Source organism: Mustelus asterias, unplaced genomic scaffold (assembly GCF_964213995.1).
Source record: "Mustelus asterias unplaced genomic scaffold, sMusAst1.hap1.1 HAP1_SCAFFOLD_150, whole genome shotgun sequence".
Taxonomy (NCBI): Eukaryota; Metazoa; Chordata; class Chondrichthyes; order Carcharhiniformes; family Triakidae; genus Mustelus; species Mustelus asterias.
Genome location: NW_027590172.1, coordinates 373,684 through 395,040, shown reverse-complemented (window position 1 = coordinate 395,040; position 21,357 = coordinate 373,684). Strand labels below are relative to the sequence as shown.

At 47.1% G+C, this 21,357-nt stretch overlaps 4 protein-coding genes across 4 annotated transcripts in view; 2 read left to right on the top strand and 2 right to left on the bottom strand.

Annotated features, from left to right (window-relative positions):
* The window catches only part of LOC144485002 (uncharacterized), a 397,873-nt gene that overhangs the window by 19,041 nt on the left and 357,475 nt on the right, over positions 1 to 21,357 (top strand). The window lies entirely within an intron of this gene.
* LOC144484979 (uncharacterized) overlaps positions 1 to 21,357 on the top strand; it is a 565,458-nt gene that overhangs the window by 371,624 nt on the left and 172,477 nt on the right. The gene's annotated exons all lie outside the window — the stretch shown is intronic.
* The window catches only part of LOC144484999 (uncharacterized), a 274,616-nt gene that overhangs the window by 91,341 nt on the left and 161,918 nt on the right, over positions 1 to 21,357 (bottom strand). The gene's annotated exons all lie outside the window — the stretch shown is intronic.
* LOC144484984 (uncharacterized) lies at positions 554 to 20,577 on the bottom strand. Its single transcript, XM_078203310.1, has 4 exons — positions 19,718 to 20,577; positions 12,429 to 13,375; positions 9,010 to 9,095; positions 554 to 2,668 (listed from the first exon to the last, which is right to left on the bottom strand). The coding sequence occupies exons 1-4, from the start codon at positions 20,554 to 20,556 to the stop codon at positions 626 to 628; spliced, it is 3,915 nt and encodes a 1,304-aa protein (XP_078059436.1). The 5' UTR covers positions 20,557 to 20,577; the 3' UTR covers positions 554 to 625.

Here is a 21,357-nt window from a genome sequence, read left to right as displayed (position 1 = left end):
GACCTGTGTACCTGTACACCGAGATCCCTCTGCCTATGAATGCTCTTAAGGGTTCTGCCATTTACTGTATATTTCCATTCTGTATTAGACCTTCCAAAATGCATTACCTCACATTTGTCCGGATTAAACTTCATCTGCCATCTCTCCGCCCAATTCTCCAACTGCTCTATATCCTGCTGTATCCTTTGCTGTTCCCCATCGCTATCCGCAATTCCACCAACCTTTGTGTCGTCCACAAACTTACCAATCAAACCAGTTACATTTTCCTCCAGATCATTTATATATATTACAAACAGCAAAAGTCCCAGCACTGATCCCTGCGGAATGTCACTTGTCACAGCCCTCCATTCAGAAAGGTACCTTTGCACTGCCAACCTCTGTTTTCTTCTGACTAAATATCTCTAAACTTCCTAACACCCTGTCACTCTGTGATCCTTGTGACATTTGAAACCAGGTATTTGCAAAAAGACTCAAAGAGCATTAACCCACTGGAGGCTGAGACCAGCCAGTCCAGCACAAAGAAACCCTCTGACCCTTCCCATTGACCAACTGTGAGAATGAACAAAATGCAATCCTGGATGTAATTGAGAGCAGGAACAATAACAGCAGAATCCAACCTCTGGAATCACTCGTGAACTTGCTGGTGCCTCAGCAGCCGGGATGAAACGCTGAAACCCTTCCCACACACAGAGCAGGTGAACGGCCTCTCCCCAGTGTGAACTCGCTCGTGCGTCTGCAGGTTGGATAACTGAGTGAATTCTTGCCCGCACTGAGAGCAGGTGAACGGCCTCTCCCCAGTGTGAACTCGCTGGTGTGTTTGCAGGTTGGAAAGCTGAGTGAATCCCTTCCCACACTGAGAGCAGGTGAACGGCCTCTCCCCTGTGTGAACTCGCTGGTGTGCCCGCAGGTTGGATAACTGAGTGAATCCCTGCCCACACTGAGAGCAGGTGAATGGTTTCTCCCCTGTGTGAACCCGCTGGTGTGTCCGCAGGTCGGATGACCGAGTGAATCCCTTCCCACACTGAGAGCAGGTGAATGGTCTCTCCCCAGTGTGAACTCGCTGGTGTGTCTGCAGGCTGGATAACCGAGTGAATCCCTTCCCACACTGAGGGCAGGTGAACGGTCTCTCTCCAGTGTGAACTCGCTGGTGTGTCCGCAGATGGGTTGACCGAGTGAATCCCTTCCCACACTGAGAGCAGGTGAACGGCCTTTCCCCAGTGTGAACTCGCTGGTGTGTCTGCAGGCTGGATAACTGAGTGAATCCCTTCCCACACTGAGAGCAGGTGAACGGCCTCTCTCCAGTGTGAACTCGCTGGTGTCTCTGCAGGCTGGATAACTGAATGAATCCCTTCGCACACTGAGAGCAGGTGAATGGTCTCTCCCCAGTGTGAACTCGCTGATGTGTCTGCAAGTGGGATGACAGAGTGAATCCCTTCTCACATTGAGAGCAGGTGAACGGTCTCTCCCCAGTGTGAACTCGCTGATGTCTCTGCAGGTGGGATGACCGAGTGAATCCCTTCCCACACTGAGAGCAGGTGAATGGGGGCTTCTCCCCAGTGTGAACTCGCTGGTGTGCCCGCAGGTCGGATGACCGAGTGAATCCCTTCCCACACTGAGAGCAGGTGAACGGCCTCTCCCCAGTGTGAACTCGCTGGTGTGCCTGCAGGTTGGATAACTGATTGAATCCCTTCCCACACTGAGAGCAGGTGAACGGCCTCTCCCCAGTGTGAATTCGCTGGTGTGTCAGCAGGCTGGATGACCGAGTGAATCCCTCCCCACACTGAGAGCAAGTGAATGGCCTCTCCCCTGTATGAACTCGCTGGTGTGTCCGCAGCTCGGATAACTGAATGAATCCCTTCCCACACTGAGAGCAGGTGAATGGCCTCTCCCCAGTGTGAACTCGCTGGTGTCTCTGCAGGCTGGATAACTGAGTGAACCTCTTACCACACTGAGAGCAGGTAAATGGCCTCTCTCCAGTGTGAACTCGCTGGTGTCTCTGCAGGCGGGATGACTGAGTGAATCCATCCCCACACTGAGAGCAGGTGAACGGCCTTTCCCCAGTGTGAACTCGCTGGTGTATCTGCAGGCTGGATAAATGAGTGAATTCCTTCTCACACTGAGAGCAAGTGAACGGCCTCTCTCCAGTGTGAACTCGCTGGTGTGTCTGCAGGTGGGATGACTGAGTGAATCCCTCCCCACATTGAGAACAGGTGAACGGCCTCTCTCCAGTGTGAACTCGCTGGTGTGACTGCAGGCGGGATGACCGAGTGAATCCCTCCCCACACTGAGAGCAGGTGAACGGCCTCTCCCCAGTGTGAACTCGCTGGTGTGTCTGCAGGCTGGATAAATAAGTGAATTCCTTCTCACACTGAGAGCAAGTGAACGGCCTCTCTCCAGTGTGAACTCGCTGGTGTCTCTGCAGGCTGGATATCCGAGTGAATCCCTTCCCACACTGAGAGCAGGTGAAGGGCCTCTCCCCAGTGTGAACTCGCTGGTGTCTCTGCAGGTGGGATGACTGAGTGAATCCCTCCCCACATTGAGAGCAGGTGAACGGCCTCTCCCCAGTGTGAACTCGCTGGTGTCTCTGCAGGTTGGATAACTGACTGAATCCCTTCCCACATTGAGAGCAGATGAACGGCCTCTCCCCAGTGTGGCTGCGCCGATGAGCTTCCAGCTCTGATGGGGTTCCGTATCCCTTCCCGCAGTCCGCACATTTCCATGGTTTCGCCATGGTGCAGGTGTCCTTACCTCACTCTTGAGTGGACAATTAGTTGAAACTTCGTCCACACACAGAACAAGATTACAGTCTCCACCTGCTGTGAATGGTGTGATATTTATTCAGACTGTGTAACTGGTGAAAGCTCTTTAGTCAGTGCATTGGAACACACTCACTCGAGTGTGGCAGTGTGTTGACGCTTTTTCACTCACACTGACATTTCAAATCTTTTCAAATCGACAGACTGGACAATCATTTCTCCTTCTGGATTCAAAGTCCGATGATATTGAGGTCCCAAGGAATATGACTCTGTCAGATCTAGACGTGACGTTTGAGATTTCAGCCTGTGATTCCTCTTTCAATATCCTGGAAAATGAGTTTCCAAAAGTCATCAGTGTCAGTACAGGATAGAAATTCAGAACAATTTCTATGGAACATTCTTTCCTCTCTCATTCAGAGGGTGGGTTCTCCCCCGCATATGCACAGCTTCCCCTCTCCCTCGCACATTTTGCAGTCCCGGGCGGGGGGAGGGGGAGATCACCGAGCGGCTTCTCGCTCTGGCCAGAGCCGTCAGCCGGTTGCCTGGAAACCTTGGCTCGATGTGGTGTAGGGGGAGGGGAACAATGGGTGGGGGCGGGGCTCCCGGGTCCGCGCGCCCGGGCCTGCACCATGGAACCCGGAGACATCACCGCGGAGCACAGTGATTCCTATTGGCTGATTCAGGCAGGGTTCTATCGTAGCGTCACAATGCGGAAGTTGTCCAATGAGCTTCAGAGTGAAATTTCGCTCTCCGATCACATTCCATTGTGACGTCACACTCTCACCCATTCCATTGTGACGTCACACCCTCACCTATTCCATTGTGACCTCACACTATCACCCATTCCATTGTGACGTCAGGGCTTCACTCTCCGATCACAATCCCTGCCGGCCTCCCACATGCAGCCTCAATGGCGGCAGTCAGCCCGGGTCTAACACTACAAGCTGCCGCTCCATTTGGTACAAAGGGGGGTACCGGGAAGTTCATTTCCGGGGTCTGGGTTTGAACAACATGTTTACAAAGTCTCTCCACCCACTCGCCACATTTATCATTCCCCGCGCGCCGCCCCCTACCTAGTATTGATCTCGCCTCCAAATTAAAACCGCCCGTCTACCCGTCGCCATTACCCGCACTGCGCATGCTTCAGGTCCCGCCTCTCATTCACTCCGATTGGTTGGAGGACCAGCCGCTCCCGCTCGGTCCTCCAGCCCCGCCCCTCATTCACTCTGATTGATTGGAGGACCAGCCGCTCCCGCTCGGTCCTCCAGCCCCGCCCCTCATTCACTCCGATTGGTTGGAGGACCAGCCGCTCCCGCTCGGTCGGCCAGTCCCGCCCCCTCTTCCTATTGGTCCGGAGCTGCCGTCAATCAGTCCCGGGGCATTGTGATGTGGAGCATGCGCAGTGTCATTGCTGTCCTTGGCGCTTGTTTGTCCCGGAGAAGCGGAGTCAGCGTTAGGCGGTGGCTGGGAGGATTTGGAAACACTTTGTGGATCCGCAAACCCTTCAGAATCATTGTCAGCTCCCTGGTTTGCAGCTGCGGGGCTTCTCCCTCCCTCCCTCCCGGGAACAGGCCCAGGTTAACGGCCCCATCCTGGCTCAGCCACTGGAGGATGGTTCACATCAGAGGATGGGGGAGGGGGACAATAAATAAGAGGTTACACTTTGGCCTCAAATCAATGAGGACTCTGATCTCTGGGAAGGAAGGAAACCCTGGGAGGTGGGCGGGGAGGATTCACAAACACCCGCTGGAGGCCCCAACACCCCCAATAAGAGCCATTGGTTTTATTGTCAGTCTGCAGACAGCAGCTGGAGAACTGAACCCAATAAGAAGTCTCACAACGCCAGGTTAAAGACCAACAGGTTTATTTGGTAGCAAAAGCCACTCGCTTTCGGATCACTGCTCCTTCATCAGGTGAGTCGGACTTGTGTTCATAAACGGGGCATATATATTGACACAAACTCAATTTACAAGATAATGGTTGGAATGTGAGTCTTTACAGGCAATCAAGTCTTAAAGGTACAGACAATGTGAGTGGAGAGAGGGTTAAGCACAGGTTAAAGAGATGTGTACTGTCTCCAGCCAGGACAGTTAGTGAGATTTCCACATCAAGAACTGAACCCAGACAGAGGAGAGGGAGGGGGAAAACTGGGAGTGGAGGGAAGAAATGGTGGAGATGTTGAGATGGGTTTGGATTTCAGTCCAGGGGAGGAGGTAGAGTGTGTGGGACGGGGATTTATAGATTTGGGGGAACAAGAGAGGAAAATATGTTCCAGAGAAACTATGAATTGTCTGTTCAGAATTTCTATCCTGCACTGACAGTGATGGTATTTGTAAACTGTTTTTGCAGGGTATTATGAAGCAGGATTTACAGATGTGAAACTCAAACCAAACTTCACATCAAGATCTGTTTCAGTGATTTGATTCATCAGAAACTGAATATCATCAGCCTTTGTCTACAGAAGGAGAAATGTTCATTCTGTCTGCGGGCAAAGATTTCAAACATCAGTGTGACTGAAAAAGCACCTAGACACACAAACACACCTGAGAGTTTCCAATGTGCTGAATGTGGAAAGTGGTTTAACAAGTCTGAAAAATAATCACATCATTCTAACTGAGTAGTGACCCGACACACATTCTGTGTAAACGAGGCTTCAACTCATCATCCAACCTGGAGTCACACGAGGACACCCGCACCACAGAGAAACCACTGAAATGTGTGGACTGTGGGAGGGGATTCAATTACCCGTCCGAATTGGATATTCATCGTCGCATTCACACTGGAGAGAGGCCGTTCACCTGCTCTGAGTGTGGGAAAGGATTTGCTTACTCATCCAGCCTCTATACACACCTGCGTGTTCACACTGGTGAGAGGCCGTTCACCTGCCTCGAATGTGGGAGGAGATGTCATGCTTTATCAAGCCTCCTGATTCACCGGCAGGTTCACTCCGATCAGAGACTGTTTCAATGTTCTGATTGTGAGAAAAGCTTTAAAAGCACAAAGGACCTCCTGAGACACCAGCGCACTCACATGGCGGTGAGACCATTCACCTGCTCAGTGTGTGGGAAGGGATTCACTCAGTCATCCCACCTTCTGACACACCAACTTGTTCACACTGATCAGAGACCATTTCAATGTCCTGACTGTGAGAAGAGATTTAAAAGTAAAAATGATTTACAAGTCCATCAGCGCACTCACACTGGGGAGAAGCCGTTCACCTGCTCCGTGTGTGAGGAGGAGATTCGGACGTTTATCCCAGCTGCAAACACACCAGCGAGTTCACTCTGATAAGAGACCATTTCAGTGTTCTGACTGTGAGAAGAGCTTTAAAAGTAAACAGGATTTGGTGACACACCAGCGAGTTCACACTGGGGAGAAACCGTTCGCCTGCTCGGTGTGTGGGCTGGGATTCACCCATTCATCCCACTGTCTGAGACACCAGCGAGTTCACACCGGGGAGAAGACATTTATTTGCTGTGTGTGTGGGAAGGGATTCACTGATTCACCCCACCTTCTGATACACGAGCGAATTCACACTGGGGAGAAACCCTTCGCTTGCTCCACATGTGGGAAACGATTCACTCAGCCACCCCAGCTCATTGCACATCAACTAGTCCACACTGATCAGAGACCTTTTAAGTGTTCTGACTGTGAGAAAAGCTTTAAAAGCACTAAGGACCTGCTGAGACACCAGCAAATTCACACTGGAGAGAGATCATTCACCTGCTCCATGTGTGGGAAAAGGTTCACTCAGTCATCCCACCTGCTGAGACACCAGCAGGTTCACACAGGAGAGAGATCGTTCACCTGCTCCGTATGTGGGAAGAGATTTGCTCGGTCAGCCAATCTACTGAGACACCTGCAAGTTCACAAGTCACTGCAGGGATTGGATTCTGCTGTTGCTGCTCACCCCATGCAGGACTGAATCATGTTCATTTATTTATTTATCTATCTGTTATTGAAGTAATTAATAAGTAATCCCATGCAGGACTGAATCATGTTCATTTATTTATCTATCTATTATTTAAGTAATTAGTAAATAAGTAATCCCATGCAGGACTGAATCATGTTCATTCTGTTATTAAGGAGACTGGGTTGGGACACAGATAATCTCTGTGCAATCAGGCAGAGTCAACATGGTTTTGTGCAAGGGAAATCATGTTAATTGATTTATTGGATTTCTTTGAGGAAGTAACAAGCAATGTGGATAAAGTGGAACCTGTGGATGTGGTGTATTTAGATTTCCAGAAGGCATTTGACAAGGTGCCACATCAAAGTTCACCACACTAAATAAGAATTTGTAGCATAAGGCATAACATATTAGCATCCCATCCACTTTGATTCTTTATATTAGCATGGATAGAGGATTGATGAGCTAATAGGAAACAGGAGGGAGAAATGAGTCATTTTTGGGATGGCAAAATGTAGCCTGTGGAGTGCCACAGGGACCAGTGCTGGGCCCTCAACTATTGACAAACTATTTTCATGATGTGGATGACAGGATCAAAATTTGTTGATAACACAAAGGTAGGTAGGAAAGTGAGATGTGAATGACCATAACAAGCCTGTAAAGTAATATAGATAGGGTCAGTGAGTGGGTAAAAGGTTGGCAGCTGGAACAAGATTTTTGGATAATGTGAACTTGTCCATTTGGACAGGAAGGATGGAAAAGCAGTTGATTATTTAAAGCGAGCGATTGCAGAACTTTGAGGTACAGAGGGATCTGGGTGTCCTGGTACTGTAATCAGGAAACGTTAGTGTGTGGACACAGCAAATGATTAGAAAGGTAAATGAATTGTTGTTTATTGCAGGGATGTTTTGCTATATTTGTTCAGGGTATTGGTGAGACCACATCTAGAGCACGGTGTACAGTTTTGGTCTCCTTACTTAAGAGAGGACTTGTGTGAGAAGTAGTTCAGAGAAGGTTTACTTGACTGATTCCTGGGATGAGGGAGTTATCATACGAGGAAAAGTTGGACATGTTCGGCCTGTATCTATTGGTGTTTAGAAGAATGAGAGAGGATCTGATTGAAACATATAAAATTCAGAGGGGACTTGACAGAGTGGATGTTGATTGTCGAGAGAGGAGAACTAGAGGCACAGTTTAAAAATAAGGGGTCTCCCATTTAAGACTGGGATGAGGAGAAACCTTTTCTCTCAGAGGGTTGTTACAGTGTGGAATTCTCTTCCACAGAGAGTGGTGGAGGCTGGCTCACTGAATATTCTGAAGTCTGAATTTAATAGATTCTTGATTGACAAGAGAGTCAAAGGGTGTGAGGGGTAAGAAGGAAAGTGGAGTTGAAGCTACAATCACATCAGCCGGGATCCTATTGAATGGTGGAGCAGGCTCGAGGGGCCGAGTGGCCTTCTCCTGCTCCTAATTCACATGTTCCCATTGTGATAGTTGGAGTTTGTTTCTGCTGATGTTAATTTCCCAAAAGACTGAGCTGCAGCTTAATCTACAGAATAGAATCAAATAAATCTTGATGATAAACTAATTGACCAGCCAGGGTCTAACTGAATGACAGAGCAGACTGGAAGGGCTGAACAACCTGCTCCAGTTCCTGTGTAGTTTCTCCCCAGGATTCTCCCACTCTCTAACTCTGCTCCAGTGCTGGTTTCTGATGAAGTCTCTTCTCCCCAGGTCTCCCATCACTTTCCATTCATCAGCTGGTGTCTGAGTCCAAGTTTACCAGGAACAGGAGGAGGTCATTTATCCCTCAAGCCTGTTCTCTCATTCACTGAGGTCATGGCTGATCTGTGACCTAACTCCATTTACCCAGATATTGTTTTAATCCTGACTTCCTCAGTCTGTTACAATGAGATTTTAAAAATAACTTTTGTTTACATCAGACCTTCAATGTAGGAGAGTGTCCCAAGGTGAATCTCAGAAACATCAATTGATAAATCAGACAACTGGCACTGAGGGGATGTTAGGAGGCTGACTGAAGACTTGGCGCAGTGTAAAGGGTTAATGTTAAATTTGTAAATATTCTACCCAGTGATGTAAGATCAGATGATAAGAGGATGCTGAGAGATGGTTGTCTGCTGAGCCTTGTGCTGTACATATTTAGAAGAAGGTGCAATAAAAAGTTATATTAACCAATAGCCTTGCCTCCAGCAGTCTCTGTCAATCGTGGCCAATTTCTGTATCCACTTGATCTAAACCTGTCATAATAGTGTTCACCTCTATCAGATCTTCCCTTAGCCTCCTTCATTCCAGGGAGAACAACTCCAACTTCTCGAACCTGACCTTGGAGTTAAAATCCTTCATTGCTGGAACCATTCTGGTGAACCTCCGCACCTTCTCAAGGACCATCCCATCCTTCCTAAAGCGTGCTGTCTGGATATGAACACAATATTCCCATTGTGGTTTAAACAGTGCTTCATAAAGCTTCAGCATAACTTCATTGGCTTTTATTACAATGGCTCTGTTGGAAACCAATGTATTATGGACCTTTTTAATGTGCAGTCAGTTTGTAACTTTATTTATTTTATATTAATCAGTGTAGACGGGTTGTGGTGTAACGCTGTGTGTGGAGTCTCTCATGGTGGTAACATGGAATATCGAGGGTGATAGAAGAACCCAGACTGAGCATATCTGAAGAACTGCACTGAACTGCATTGTGGGTTCAATGTGCAAAGCATGCTGGTCAATGTAGTCAAGCCGCAGCCTTGCTGGAATTAGCAATGTCTGCAAAATGAATTAAATTGTGCAGGAAGCTGGCCTCACACTGTGAGAAAGATGTGTTTATTTGAGCTAATGAACTTGTCTGTAGCAGCTTGGGGATTGATAACGGTGTCAGAGGTAACACAGTGGAGTCAGGCTGGCTCTATTCCTTCAAGTATAACCGTGTAATAGGCCCAGGACATAAGAACAAGGGAGAAGACAATGCTGTCATTGAAAACCAATTCAATCGGCTAAAAACAGGTATTACCTTATTTTTTATTCGTTTACAGAGGTCAAAGCCCACAGTCTGCCCTGAATAATAAAAGGTGGGCCTCACTGGCTAGGTCAGCATTTATTGCCCATTTCTAAATGGCCTTGAGAAGGTGGTGTTGAGCTGCCTTCTAGAACCACAGCATTCCCAGTGGTGTAGGTACACCCACACTTGTTTGGGAGGAAGCTCCAGGATTTTGACCCAGTGACAGCGAAGGAACAGCGATATATTTTGAAGTCAAGATGGTGAGTGTTACGATCCCAGTTGATGTTATAATTGGACAGGATGATTCCCGGATGGAACACTGGCTCAAAAGACCGCAACTTTTACTTTTTTAAGAAAACATAAAGGAACAGAATCACAGGACTGCCAATTAGCTTTTAATAATAAATATTTATTAAACACGAAGAGTTTGACAATAACAAAATACTCCTTGACTCTCACTTTCCTTCACAAATGTATACAGATTTCAAGGATAACACAGATTTAAAATTCCTTATGCTATCATGTTCTCAGTAAACACATGGTTCCTTTAAACCCACAGGTTCACTGTGATCAGACAACCCCCACTCTGAAACCAAGTGGCAGATGCAACTCAATCGATCCTCTATGGATTTCTCCTCAAATTTCCCCCCAGATGATTGTCACGAGTGTTTCCAAACTCCGCTCTCAAAAAGACACGTGTTAATATCTCCTTCCAAACTAATTTTCTCACTTCCAGGTCTTCCAATTATCCTTTCAAACAAAGCTTTCTCTCCACTCTTTTAGCAAGAAGCTGCCTCCAGGTTTTCAACTCTCAGAATTTCTTTGCCTTGAATTGCAACATGCTTCCAAAATTCTACATAAACTCAGATCACCAGTCCCTAACAGAATACAATTGCTTCAAAAACTGGATTTAAGGACATCAAACCTTCCCACTATTTCAGATATGTGGCTTCTCTGTCACCAACGTCATCAGTTCTTTTCTTCCCAGGTCTGAGTTTAACTTCCATGAATAGTATCCTGTTCCAAAGACTTTTTTACTTAAATATTCCTGACACTTCCCTTCCATTCCCGGGTTTCTCAAACGAACTGTCCTTTAGTTCCTCTGGAGCTTGCTTTTGGACACATTACTCCATTGTATGGCTTTCCTGCCTCTAGTAGAGCTGAGAGCTGCTCACCCTCTCGTTTCCTTACCCCAACTGCTATAAATTCAACTAAAACTACACTCAAAAAACCTTCTCACCCTAAAGGTGCTGCTGGTTGCTATACAACAATGCATTATTTCTCCAACTTCATGTTTATTTTTCACGCCATAAACTCTCTCAGCACAACAGGAATACAATTTGAATTGAAACCTATCCCCCACGCATGCAAATACCTTTGTTCATCATGAATCCAACCAAAGTTCTACTCTTCCTACACAGAAACACTAAATCAAACTTACTTAAATCTATACTTTATTTCTAATATTTAACAATAGAAACATCACTTAAAACTATCTCTGTTTTCCTGACATGAGTGACTTAGAGAGGAACTTCCAGGTGGTGACACTCTCATGGATCTGCTGCTCTTGTCCTTCTAGATGGTAATGTTCCTGGGTCTGTAAGATGCTGCCTAAGGAGTCTTGGTGAGTTCCTGCAGTGCATTTTGTAGATGGTACACACTGTTGCTATTGTCCGTCAGTGGTAGAGGGAGTGAATGTTTGTGGTTAGTGTGTTGATCAAGTGGGGCTGCTTTGTCCTGGATGGTTTTGAGCTTCTTGAGTGTTGTTGGGAGCTGCACTCATTCAGGCAAGTGGAGAGTATTGCATCACATTCCTGACTTGTGTCATGTAGATGGTGGATGGGCTTTGGGTGGGGGAGTCAGAAGGTGAGTTACTCTCCTCAGGGCTGCCAGTCTGTGACCTGTTCTGGTAGCCACAGTGTCTATGAGTTTCTGGTCAATGTAACCCCGCAGGATGTTGATAATGGAAGGGGGATTCAGTGATGGTAATGCCCTTGAATGTCAAGGGGTGATGGTTAGATCTTCTCCTGTTGGAGATGGTCATTGCCTCGGACTTATGTGGCATGAATGTTACTTGCCACTTGTCAGCCCAAGCCTGGATATTGTTGTATTTGGACATGGACTGCTTCAGTATCTGAGGAGTCACAAATGGTGCTGAACATTGTGTATTCATTGGCGGACATCCCCACTTCTGACCTTATGATGGAGGGAAGGTCAGTGATGAAGCAGCTGAAGATGGTTGGGCCTCGGACACGACCCTGAGAGATCCCTGCATTGATGTCCTGGAGCTGAGATGACTGACCCTCCACAACCACAACCATCTTCCTAATTGCCAGTATAAGTCCAACCAGCAGAGAGTTTGCCCCTTGATATCCATTGATTCCAGTTTTGCCAGGGGTCCATGATATGGGTGGCACAGTGGTTAGACCAGTTGGCTCACAGCCCCAGGGACCGGGTTCGATTCCGGCCTTGGGTGGCTGTGTCGAGTTGGCACATTCATCAGCTTTTTTTTGTGGATCATTTCAGTGGAAATGTGCTCTCCCAAACTCAAAGAGCATCAGTCCACTGAAAACAAAGTTGTGAGACCGGCCAGTCCAGCAGAAAGAAACCCTCCAACCCTCCCACTTCACCAACTGTCAGAATGAACATAGTTCAGTCCTGGATGTGATTAACAGCAGCAATACCAGCAGAATCCAACCCCTGTCATCACTTGTGAACTTACTGGTGTCTCAGCAGGTGGGATGACTGAGTGAATCCCTTTGTGAATCCTTGTGAACTCGTTGGTGTGTCTGCAGGTGAGATGACTGAATGAATCCCTTTCCACACTCAGAGCAGATAAACGGCCTCTCTCCAGTGTGAACTTGCTGGTGACTCTGCAGATAAGACGAAAGAGCGAATCCTTTCCCACACTCAGAGCAGGTGAATGGTCTCTCCCTGGTGTGAACACGTCGGTGTGCCTGCAGGTTAGCTGAACGAGTAAATCCCTTCCCACACTCAGAGCAGGTGAACGGCCTCTCCCCGGTGTGAACTTGCTGGTGATTCTGCAGGTCAGATAACTGAATGAATCCCCTGCCACACTCAGAGCAGGTGAATGGCCTCTCCCTGGTGTGAACCTCCTGGTGTGACAGAAGGTGGGATGATTGAATAAAACGCCTCCCACACTCGGAGCAGACGAATGGCCTCTCCCTGCTGTGAACTCCCTGGTGTGACATTAGGTGTGACGATTGGATAAAACGTTTCCCACATTCGGGGCAGCTGAATGGCCTCTCCCTTGTGTGGGTTCCTTTGTGTGTCACTAGATGTGATAACTGAATAAAACGCTTCCCACACTCGGAGCAGGGGAACGGCCTCTCCCTCCTGTGGACTCCCTGGTGAGTCACTAGGTGTGATAATTGAATAAAACACTTCCCGCACTCAGAGCAGTTGAAAGGCCTCTCCTTAGTGTGGGCTCGCTGGTGTATCTGCAGGTGAGATGACTGAGTGAAACCCTTTCCACAGTCGGAGCAGGTGAATGGTCGCTCTCCGGTGTGGATTTGTTGGTGATTCAAAAGTTCAGATGAATGATTGAATTGCTTCCCACACTCAGAGCAGTTGAACGGTTTTTCCCCAGTGTGAACTTGCTGGTGTGTCAGCAGGTGGGATAACTGAGTGAATCCCTTCCCACACTCAGAGCAGGTGTACAGCCTCTCCCTACTGTGAACTGCTTGGTGATTCCACAGGTCGGCTGCCTGGAGAAAACCCTTCCCACACTCAGAGCAGATGAAGGGCCTCTCCCCAGTGTGGCTGCATTGATGAATCTTCAGGGCAGATGGGGAGCAGTCTCCTTCCCCACACTTGATGCAGGGGAACAGTCTCTCCCCAGTGTGAATATGTTGATGAGTTTGCAGTACAGACAGGATACGGAATTCCTTACCACAATCCTCATCTTTCCCCGATTTCTCCATGGTGTGGATGTCCTTGTGTCTTTCCAGGTTTAACAATCAGTTAAATCCTCATCCACACAGAGAGCATGTGCACTGTCTGTCCCCGCTGTAAATGATGTGATATTTTTGCAGTCTGTGTAACTGGTCTTTTGACAGTCAGTGTACTGGACACTCTCACTCAGCTCTGTGTTCCTTGGTGCCTTTCCAGTCACACTGATGTGACAGAAAAAACAGATAAATATTTCTTCTTCTAGATTCAAGGTCTGATGATATTCAGGTTCTGATCATTTGAGTGACTCTATTAAGCCTTAACATGTTTTGAGATTGCTGGCAGCAAATCTTCCCCTTATAACTTCCTGTAAAATGAGTTTACAAAAGTCATCACTGTCAGTATCAAACAGAAATTCAGAATAGACAATTCTAGTTTCTGTGGAACATTTTTTCCTTTCTCATTCCTCTGAATCTGTACATCTCCATCCCACACCCTATCCCTGTCTCCTCACTCTGCTGTATGTATAATACACCCTTCCAATTCTCCTGAAGGTGTTGATTCATGCTGATCAACAAATCCATGCTCACTGCTTCTTCTCCAGCACTGAGATATCTTCATGCAGGCTGCTAGTCTAAATACCTAAATATACTTAGCGAAGTAAAATGTATGTAACATAGGGGACCAGTTTAATAATTAGAAGTACAGCAAGGCTATGAGATAGAACATTATTTCGACAGTGAACGTTCTTGAATATCAATTGTTTGGCTATGAGGGTGGTGCATTTTGATACATTCAATATTTCAAAATGAAATTAGATGGCAGTCAAAATAGACTGGCAGGGGAACAGGGATACAGACGGGATGAGGAGCATATCAGCCATGATTGAATGGCGGAGTGGACTCAATGGGCCAAATAGCCTAATTATGCTCCTCTATCTTACGAACTTAAGGGGGAATGGGACTGACTGGATTGCTCGACAGAGAGTTAGCATGGACTTGAGTTGCTGAATGGACTCCTTGTGTGATACGATAACCCGATTACTGAAAATAAACTACTTAGTTACAGTATTAACAAAACTAAAAATAATAAAAAATGAACTTTATTACTGGACCATGCATAATATATCTAATTTGTACCATATTACAAGACTGCACACATCTCTGTCCTATATTAATTTACTGCCCTTTAAATTTCAGCTATTTCCTCGGGAAATCATCCCTTTAAATTGTGAACATTAGGAAAGAGACCATCCTCTTAACCAGACAAATAAATGTGACAAGTTGAGGAAGCAAAGGATGGCAATGTCTTTAAGAGGGAGAGAGATACCTGGGCCAACCTTTCCAGAGTCTGCAGCTCCCTGAATTCACTTCCTTTCCCTTCAGTTGCTGCAAGTCCCCAATTTAACCCCAGAATGAGAAGAAAAAGGAGAGAAGAAAACAAAGTGTTTTACTGACAGATGTTGACGACAGGAGGAGGTTTCAGTCTGTCTGAAATCCAATCTGCATTGTCACAAAGCCCGCACTCTGATTGGCTGGAGGACCAGTATCCTTCCGGTCCTCCAATTCCTTCCATTGGTCAATACCCCTCATGAAGACAGTGGTGCAGCGGAAGTGAGTCGAAGACACTTTGACCCCGGGTCGCTCTCAGTTATTGGCCAATGGGAAACGCTATCCCCCGCACATGCGCAGAACTTCTCTGGGTTAATCATGCGCAGTCCCACCCGGCGAATAGAGCGATTTCTCCAGCGCGGGGGATTGTGGGAGCTGCGGCCGCCATTACTCGGCCGGAGCCCAGTCTCCAAACACCTGGGACTGCGATGGATGGGATGGGATGGGGAGGAGGCGAAGTGACCCCATCCGGATATAATGTACATCTGGGTAGTCACTGGAATTGATAGCGACGCCACCTTAGCAAAATTCAGGTGGAAAAATTTAGACACCTGGGTGACATATTGGGGAGTGGAATAGCTCAATGTGAAACTGAACCCCAGAGTCAGCAGCTTCCTTGGGGGAGAACTGGGGAAAAATAAGGAGGATGGTCAAAAGAATTAGGCTTACAATTGGTAGGGAGGAGGCAGATGCTTAAAGTTTGAAATTTGATTAGATTTGATTTGTCACATGTATTAGTAGACAGTGAGAAGTATTGTTTCTTGTACGTTTTACTGACAAAGAGAAGGAAAGAGGAGGGTGCAGAATGGAGTATTACAGTCATAGCTAGGATATAGAGAAAGATCAAATTAATGTGAGGTAGTTCCACTCAAAAGTTTGATGGCCGCAGGGAAGAAGCTGTTCTTGATTTGGTTGTCCATGTCCTCAGACCTTTATATCTTTTTCCCGATGGAAGGAGGTGGAAGAAAGAATGTCCAGGGTGCATGGGGTCCTTGATTATGCTGGCTGCTTTTCTAAGACAGTGGGAAATGTAGACAGAGTCAATGGATACGAGGCTGGTTTACCTGATGGATTGGGTCATTCATGACCCTTTGTAGTTTCTTGTGGTCTTGGACAGAGCAGGAGCAACATCAAGTTGTGATACAACCAGAAAGAATGCTTTCCAGAAAGGGAGGAGAATGTTAAGTGACAACCAGAATATCAGTTTCAAATTTCTATCCTGTGCTTACATTGATTGCTTTGATAGATGTTTTTATTTACAAGGGATTAGAATGGAAGGATTTTCAGTCAGAAACATCTTGATTCATTTGGACACGACTATCATCAGCGATCAAATGTCAGAGGAACACTGATGCCCTGTTCAAAAAGATTCCAATCATCAGTGCGAATGGAAAAGTTGTGTGATGCACATTCCCAAGAGAGAGAGATAGATTTCCAGGGAAAGAGACATAAGAATATATGAACAAATGAACTATGAGCAGGCCACTCAGGCTGTTTCAGTGCTCAGCGCCGACAGCTACCAGTTTCCAGATGCAATTTTACAACTCATCCGCTTCATCCTGGACCACAATGTCTTCACCTTCAACAACCAGTTCTTCATCCAGACAAGCAGAACAGCCATGGGGACCAAAATCGCACCTCAATATGCCAACATCTTCATGCACAGGTTCGAACAAGACATCTTCACCGCACAGGACCTTCAACCGATGCTATACACTAGATACATCGATGACATTTTCTTCCTTTGGACTCATGGTGAACAATCACTGAAACAACTATATGATGACATCAACAAATTCCATCCCACCATCAGACTCACCATGGACTCCTCTCCGGAATCGGTTGCATTCTTGGACACACAAATCTCCGTTAAGGACGGTCACCTCAGCACCTCACTATACCGCAAGCCCATGGATAACCTCACGATGCTCCACTTCTCCAGCTTCCACCCTAAACACGTTAAAGAAGCCATCCCCTACGGACAACCCCTTCGTATACACAGGATCTGCTCGGATGAGGAGGATCGCAACAGACACCTCCAGACACTGAAAGATGCCCTCATAAGAACAGGATATGGTGCTCGACTCATCGATCGACAGTTCCAACGTGCCACAACGAAAAACCGCACCCACCTCCTCAGAAGACAAACACGGGACAGGTGGACAGAGTACCCTTCGTCGTCCAGTACTTCCCCGGAGCGGAGAAGCTACGGCATCTCCTCTGGAGCCTTCAACATGTCATTGATGAAGATGAACATCTCACCAAGGCCATCCCCACACCCCCACTTCTTGCCTTCAAACTACTGCACAACCTCAAACAGACCATTGTCTGCAGCAAACTAGCCAGCCTTCAGGAGAACAGTGACCACGACACCACACAACCCTGCCATAGCAACCTCTGCAAGACGTGCCGGATCATCGACACGGATGCCATCATCTCATGTGAGAACACCATCCACCAGGTACACGGTACATACTCTTGCAACTCGGCCAACGTTATCTACCTGATACGCTGCAGGAAAGGATGTCCCGAGGCATGGTACATTGGGGAGACCATGCAGACACTGCGACAACGGATGAATGAACACCATTCAACAATCACCAGGCAAGACTGTTCTCTTCCTGTTGGGGAGCACTTCAGCGGTCACGGGCATTCGGCCTCTGATATGCGGGTAAGCGTTCTCCAAAGCGGCCTTCACGACACACGATGGCGCAGAGTCGCTGAGCAGAGACTGATAGCCAAGTTCCGCACACATGAGGATGGCCTCAAATGGGATCTTGGGTTCATGTCACACTATCTGTTATCCCCACAACTTGCCCGGACCTGCAGAGTCTCACTGGCTATCCTGTCTGGAGACAATGCACATCTCTTTAACCTGCCTTAATGCTCTCTCCACTCACATTGTTTGTATCTTAAAGTCTTGATTAACTGTAAGTATTCGCATTCCAACCATTATTCATGTAAATTGAGTTTGTGTCTTTATATGCCCTGTTTGTGAACAGAATTCCCACTCACCTGAAGAAGGGGCTTAAGGCTCCGAAAGCTTGTGGCTTTTGCTACCAAATAAACCTGTTGGACTTTAACCTGATGTTGTTAAACTTCTTACTGTCACTAATAACCTTCAGGGAAGGGAAGCTGACACCCATCTGAGCCTACACAAGATTATGATCTCTATTGGGGGAGAAGAGGGTGAGAGGATTGGAAGCAGAAGAAGAGAGGGGGATTTTCTATTTGTACAAATCAACCAGGATTTTAACAGAATCTCGCAAACCCTCAACCATCATCTCTGAGAAGGAGCAAGTGTATGTGAACCCAATCACCTCCGGGTTCTCCTCCAAGGCGCATACAGTTCTGACAGTAAGTAATGGATGAGCAGAAATTTCCTCTACTTCTATATTGGGAAGACTGATGCTACTGTCTTCAGCCCCAGCTACAAACTCCACTCTTGAACCACTGACTCCATCCCTCTGCCTGATAACTGTTTGAGTCTGAAGCAGATTGTTCAAACCATTGTGTGATATCTGACCCTAAGACAAGCTCCTAACCACATTTTTCCATCATCTTCAAGACTGAATTCCACCTCAGTAACATTTCCTGACTCCACCCCAGACTCAGCTCATCTGCTGCTGAAACACTGACCCATTCCTTTGTTACCTCCGAGATATCTACACTTCTCTAATTCTGACTTCCTGAGTATTCCTGATTTTATTTACTCCATGTTGTGTGGCCTCACCTGAAGCTGCTAAGACCACAAATTCTGGAATTTCCTCCCTAACCTTCTCTATCCTACATTCCTTCATTAAAACACTCCTTAAAACTGACCTCTGCTTCCGGTAGCCCATGAGTTTACAAAAGCAATCACCATCAGTCCCAGATAAAAATTCAGAAGAGACAATTTTTTCCCTTGGTATGAGTTTTCTCTGTTAAATCTTCCTCATTTAGCCCCCTGTGAAATGAGTTTCCAAAATACATCTCTGTCAGTCCAGGATAGAAATTCACAACATTCTCTCCTCCTGCTGCCTGGTCCAGGATCTCCCCGCTAACTCCCTGTTGCATTTTGCCCTCATCATCGTCAGCAGCCCCTCGATTTGAGGATGATGTCTATCATCATAGAATCCCTACAGTGCAGACCCATCAAGTCTGCACTGACTCTCTCACAGAGTACCTTACCAGGCCCTCTTGCCCACCCTAACCACAAACATAGCTAAACCCCTTACCTACAAATCTTGTGGTCGGTACAAACGGCCTCCTTCTGTACTGTGGGATTCTAATGATTCTCTATGAGTATTTGGAAAAAGAGGGAATGCGAGGCAAAACACCTGAAAAATGTGTGCAAGTGAGGCCTGAGATGACACGGGTGGATAATATCAGAATGTGGACCGGTCTCTCGATGGGACAGGCAGTGAGAGCAGCTGAGAAATCAGTGGAGAAAGATTGTTCAGAGTGCGGCCAACCCTCAGAACGAGGACGGATGAACGACAAGACACCTGTAGTGAGAGGAAAAAGACTATTTACTATCCAGGATAAAATTAATACACCACATCTGCTTCTGTGGATCATTTCAGAGGAAATGTGCTCTCCCAGGCTCACAGAACATCAGCCCACTGGAAGTCACGAGACCGGCCAGTCCTGCTGAGCAAAACCCTCCGACCCTCCCACTTCACCAACTGTCAGAATGAACATGGTTCAGTCCTGGATGTGATTAACAGCAGAATCCAAGCTCTGTGATCACTTGTGAACCCGTTGGTGTCTCAGCAGGTGGGATGACTGAATGAATCCCTTCCCACACACGGAGCAGGTGAATGGTTTCTGCCCAGAGTGAACTCGCTGGTGTTTCAGCAGGTTCGAAGATTGAGTGAATCCCTTCCCACAGTCACGGCAGGTGAACGGCCTCTCCCCAGAGTGAACTCGCTGGTGTGTCAGCAGGGTGGATGAGTGAGTAAATCTCTTCTCACACTCTGAGCAGGTGAACGGCCTCTCTCCCGTGTGAACTCTCTGGTGTCTCAGTAGGTGGGACGAATCACGGAATCCCTTCCCGCACTCAAAGCAAGTGAACGGCTTCAGCCCAGAGTGAACCCGCTGGTGTTTCTGCAGGTTTGAAGACTGAGCGAATCCCTTCCCACACTGGGAGCATCTGAATGGTCTCTCTCCGCTGTGAACCCGCTGGTGTGTCAGCAGGGTGGATAAATCACTGAATCCCTTCTCACACTCTGAGCAGGTGAACGGCCGCTCCCCAGTGTGAACTCGCCAGTGTGTCAGCAGGGTGGAGGAGTCTTTAAATCCCTTCCCACAGTCAGAGCAAATGAACGGCCTCTCCCCAGTGTGAACTCGCTGGTGTCTCAGCAGAAGGGATGGATTAGTGAATTCCTTCCCACATTGAGAGCAGGTGAATGGCCTCTCTCGACTGTGAACCTGTTGGTGTGTCAGCAGTGTGGACGACTGAGCAAATCCCTTCCCACACTTGGAGCAGATGAATGGTCTCTCCCCAGTGTGACTGCGTCGATGAGTTTCCAGCTCAGACGGGGACCTGAATCCCTTCTCACAGTCCCCACATTTCCACGGTTTCTCCATGGTGCGGGTGTCCTTGTGACTCTCCAGGTTAAACAATCAGTTAAATCTCACACAGAACACGTGTACAGTTTCTCCCCGCTGTGAATGCTGTGATGTATTTTCAGGCTGTGTAACTGGTTAAAGCTCTTTCCACACTCAGTGCACTGGAACACTCTCACTCGGGTGTGCGTGTGTCTCGGTGCTTTTCCAGTCACAATGATGTTAGAATTGCCGATGGTTTCACATCCGAGTGAATTGAGTGAATCAGATCTTGACGTGATGTTTGTTTTGAGATTTCTCTCTCAAAATTCTCCCCTTCTAATATCCTGTAAAAGGAGTTCACAAAAGTCACCACTATTAGTGTAGGATAAAAATTCAGAACAGACAGTTTTAGTTTCTCTGGAACAATCTGTCCTCTCATTCCCCCAAAGCTGTAAATCTGTCTATTTTTCCTCCATTCTCAGTCTGCTTGTACCTCCTGAAGATGCTAATTCATGTTGATTGACAGATCAATACATAATGCTTCCTGTCCTCAACACAGAGACCATAACATCATGGAAAGTAGGAGGAATAGACCATTCGGACCATTGAGCCTGCTGTTCCATTCAATAAGATGATGGTTGATCCGATTGTGCCCTTAACTCCACGTTCCCGCCTGTCGGCCATAACTCTTGTGGATAACAGTCTGCCTAACTCAGCCTGATGCAGCCTCCACTGCTCCCTGGGGAAAATAATTCCAAAGACCCCCTGAGGGAAGAAATTTCTCCTCATCTCCATTAGAAATGAGAAACCCTTTATATTTGGCATTCTGCCCATGTGGGG

Bases quoted from the DNA above. Each gene is read 5' to 3' on its own strand.
- LOC144484984 (XM_078203310.1), bottom strand. From the start codon at position 20,556: ATGGAGAAACCGTGGAAATGTGGGGACTGTGAGAAGGGATTCAGGTCC. The intron at 13,376-19,717 runs GTGATCACAGAG...AGCAGTTCACAG, and splicing joins AGACACCAACGGGTTCACAA to TAGGGAGAGGCTGTACACCT. The intron at 2,669-9,009 runs GTCAGGTTCGAG...TCAGAGCTGGAA, and splicing joins TGAAGGATTTTAACTCCAAG to GCTCATCGGCGCAGCCACAC.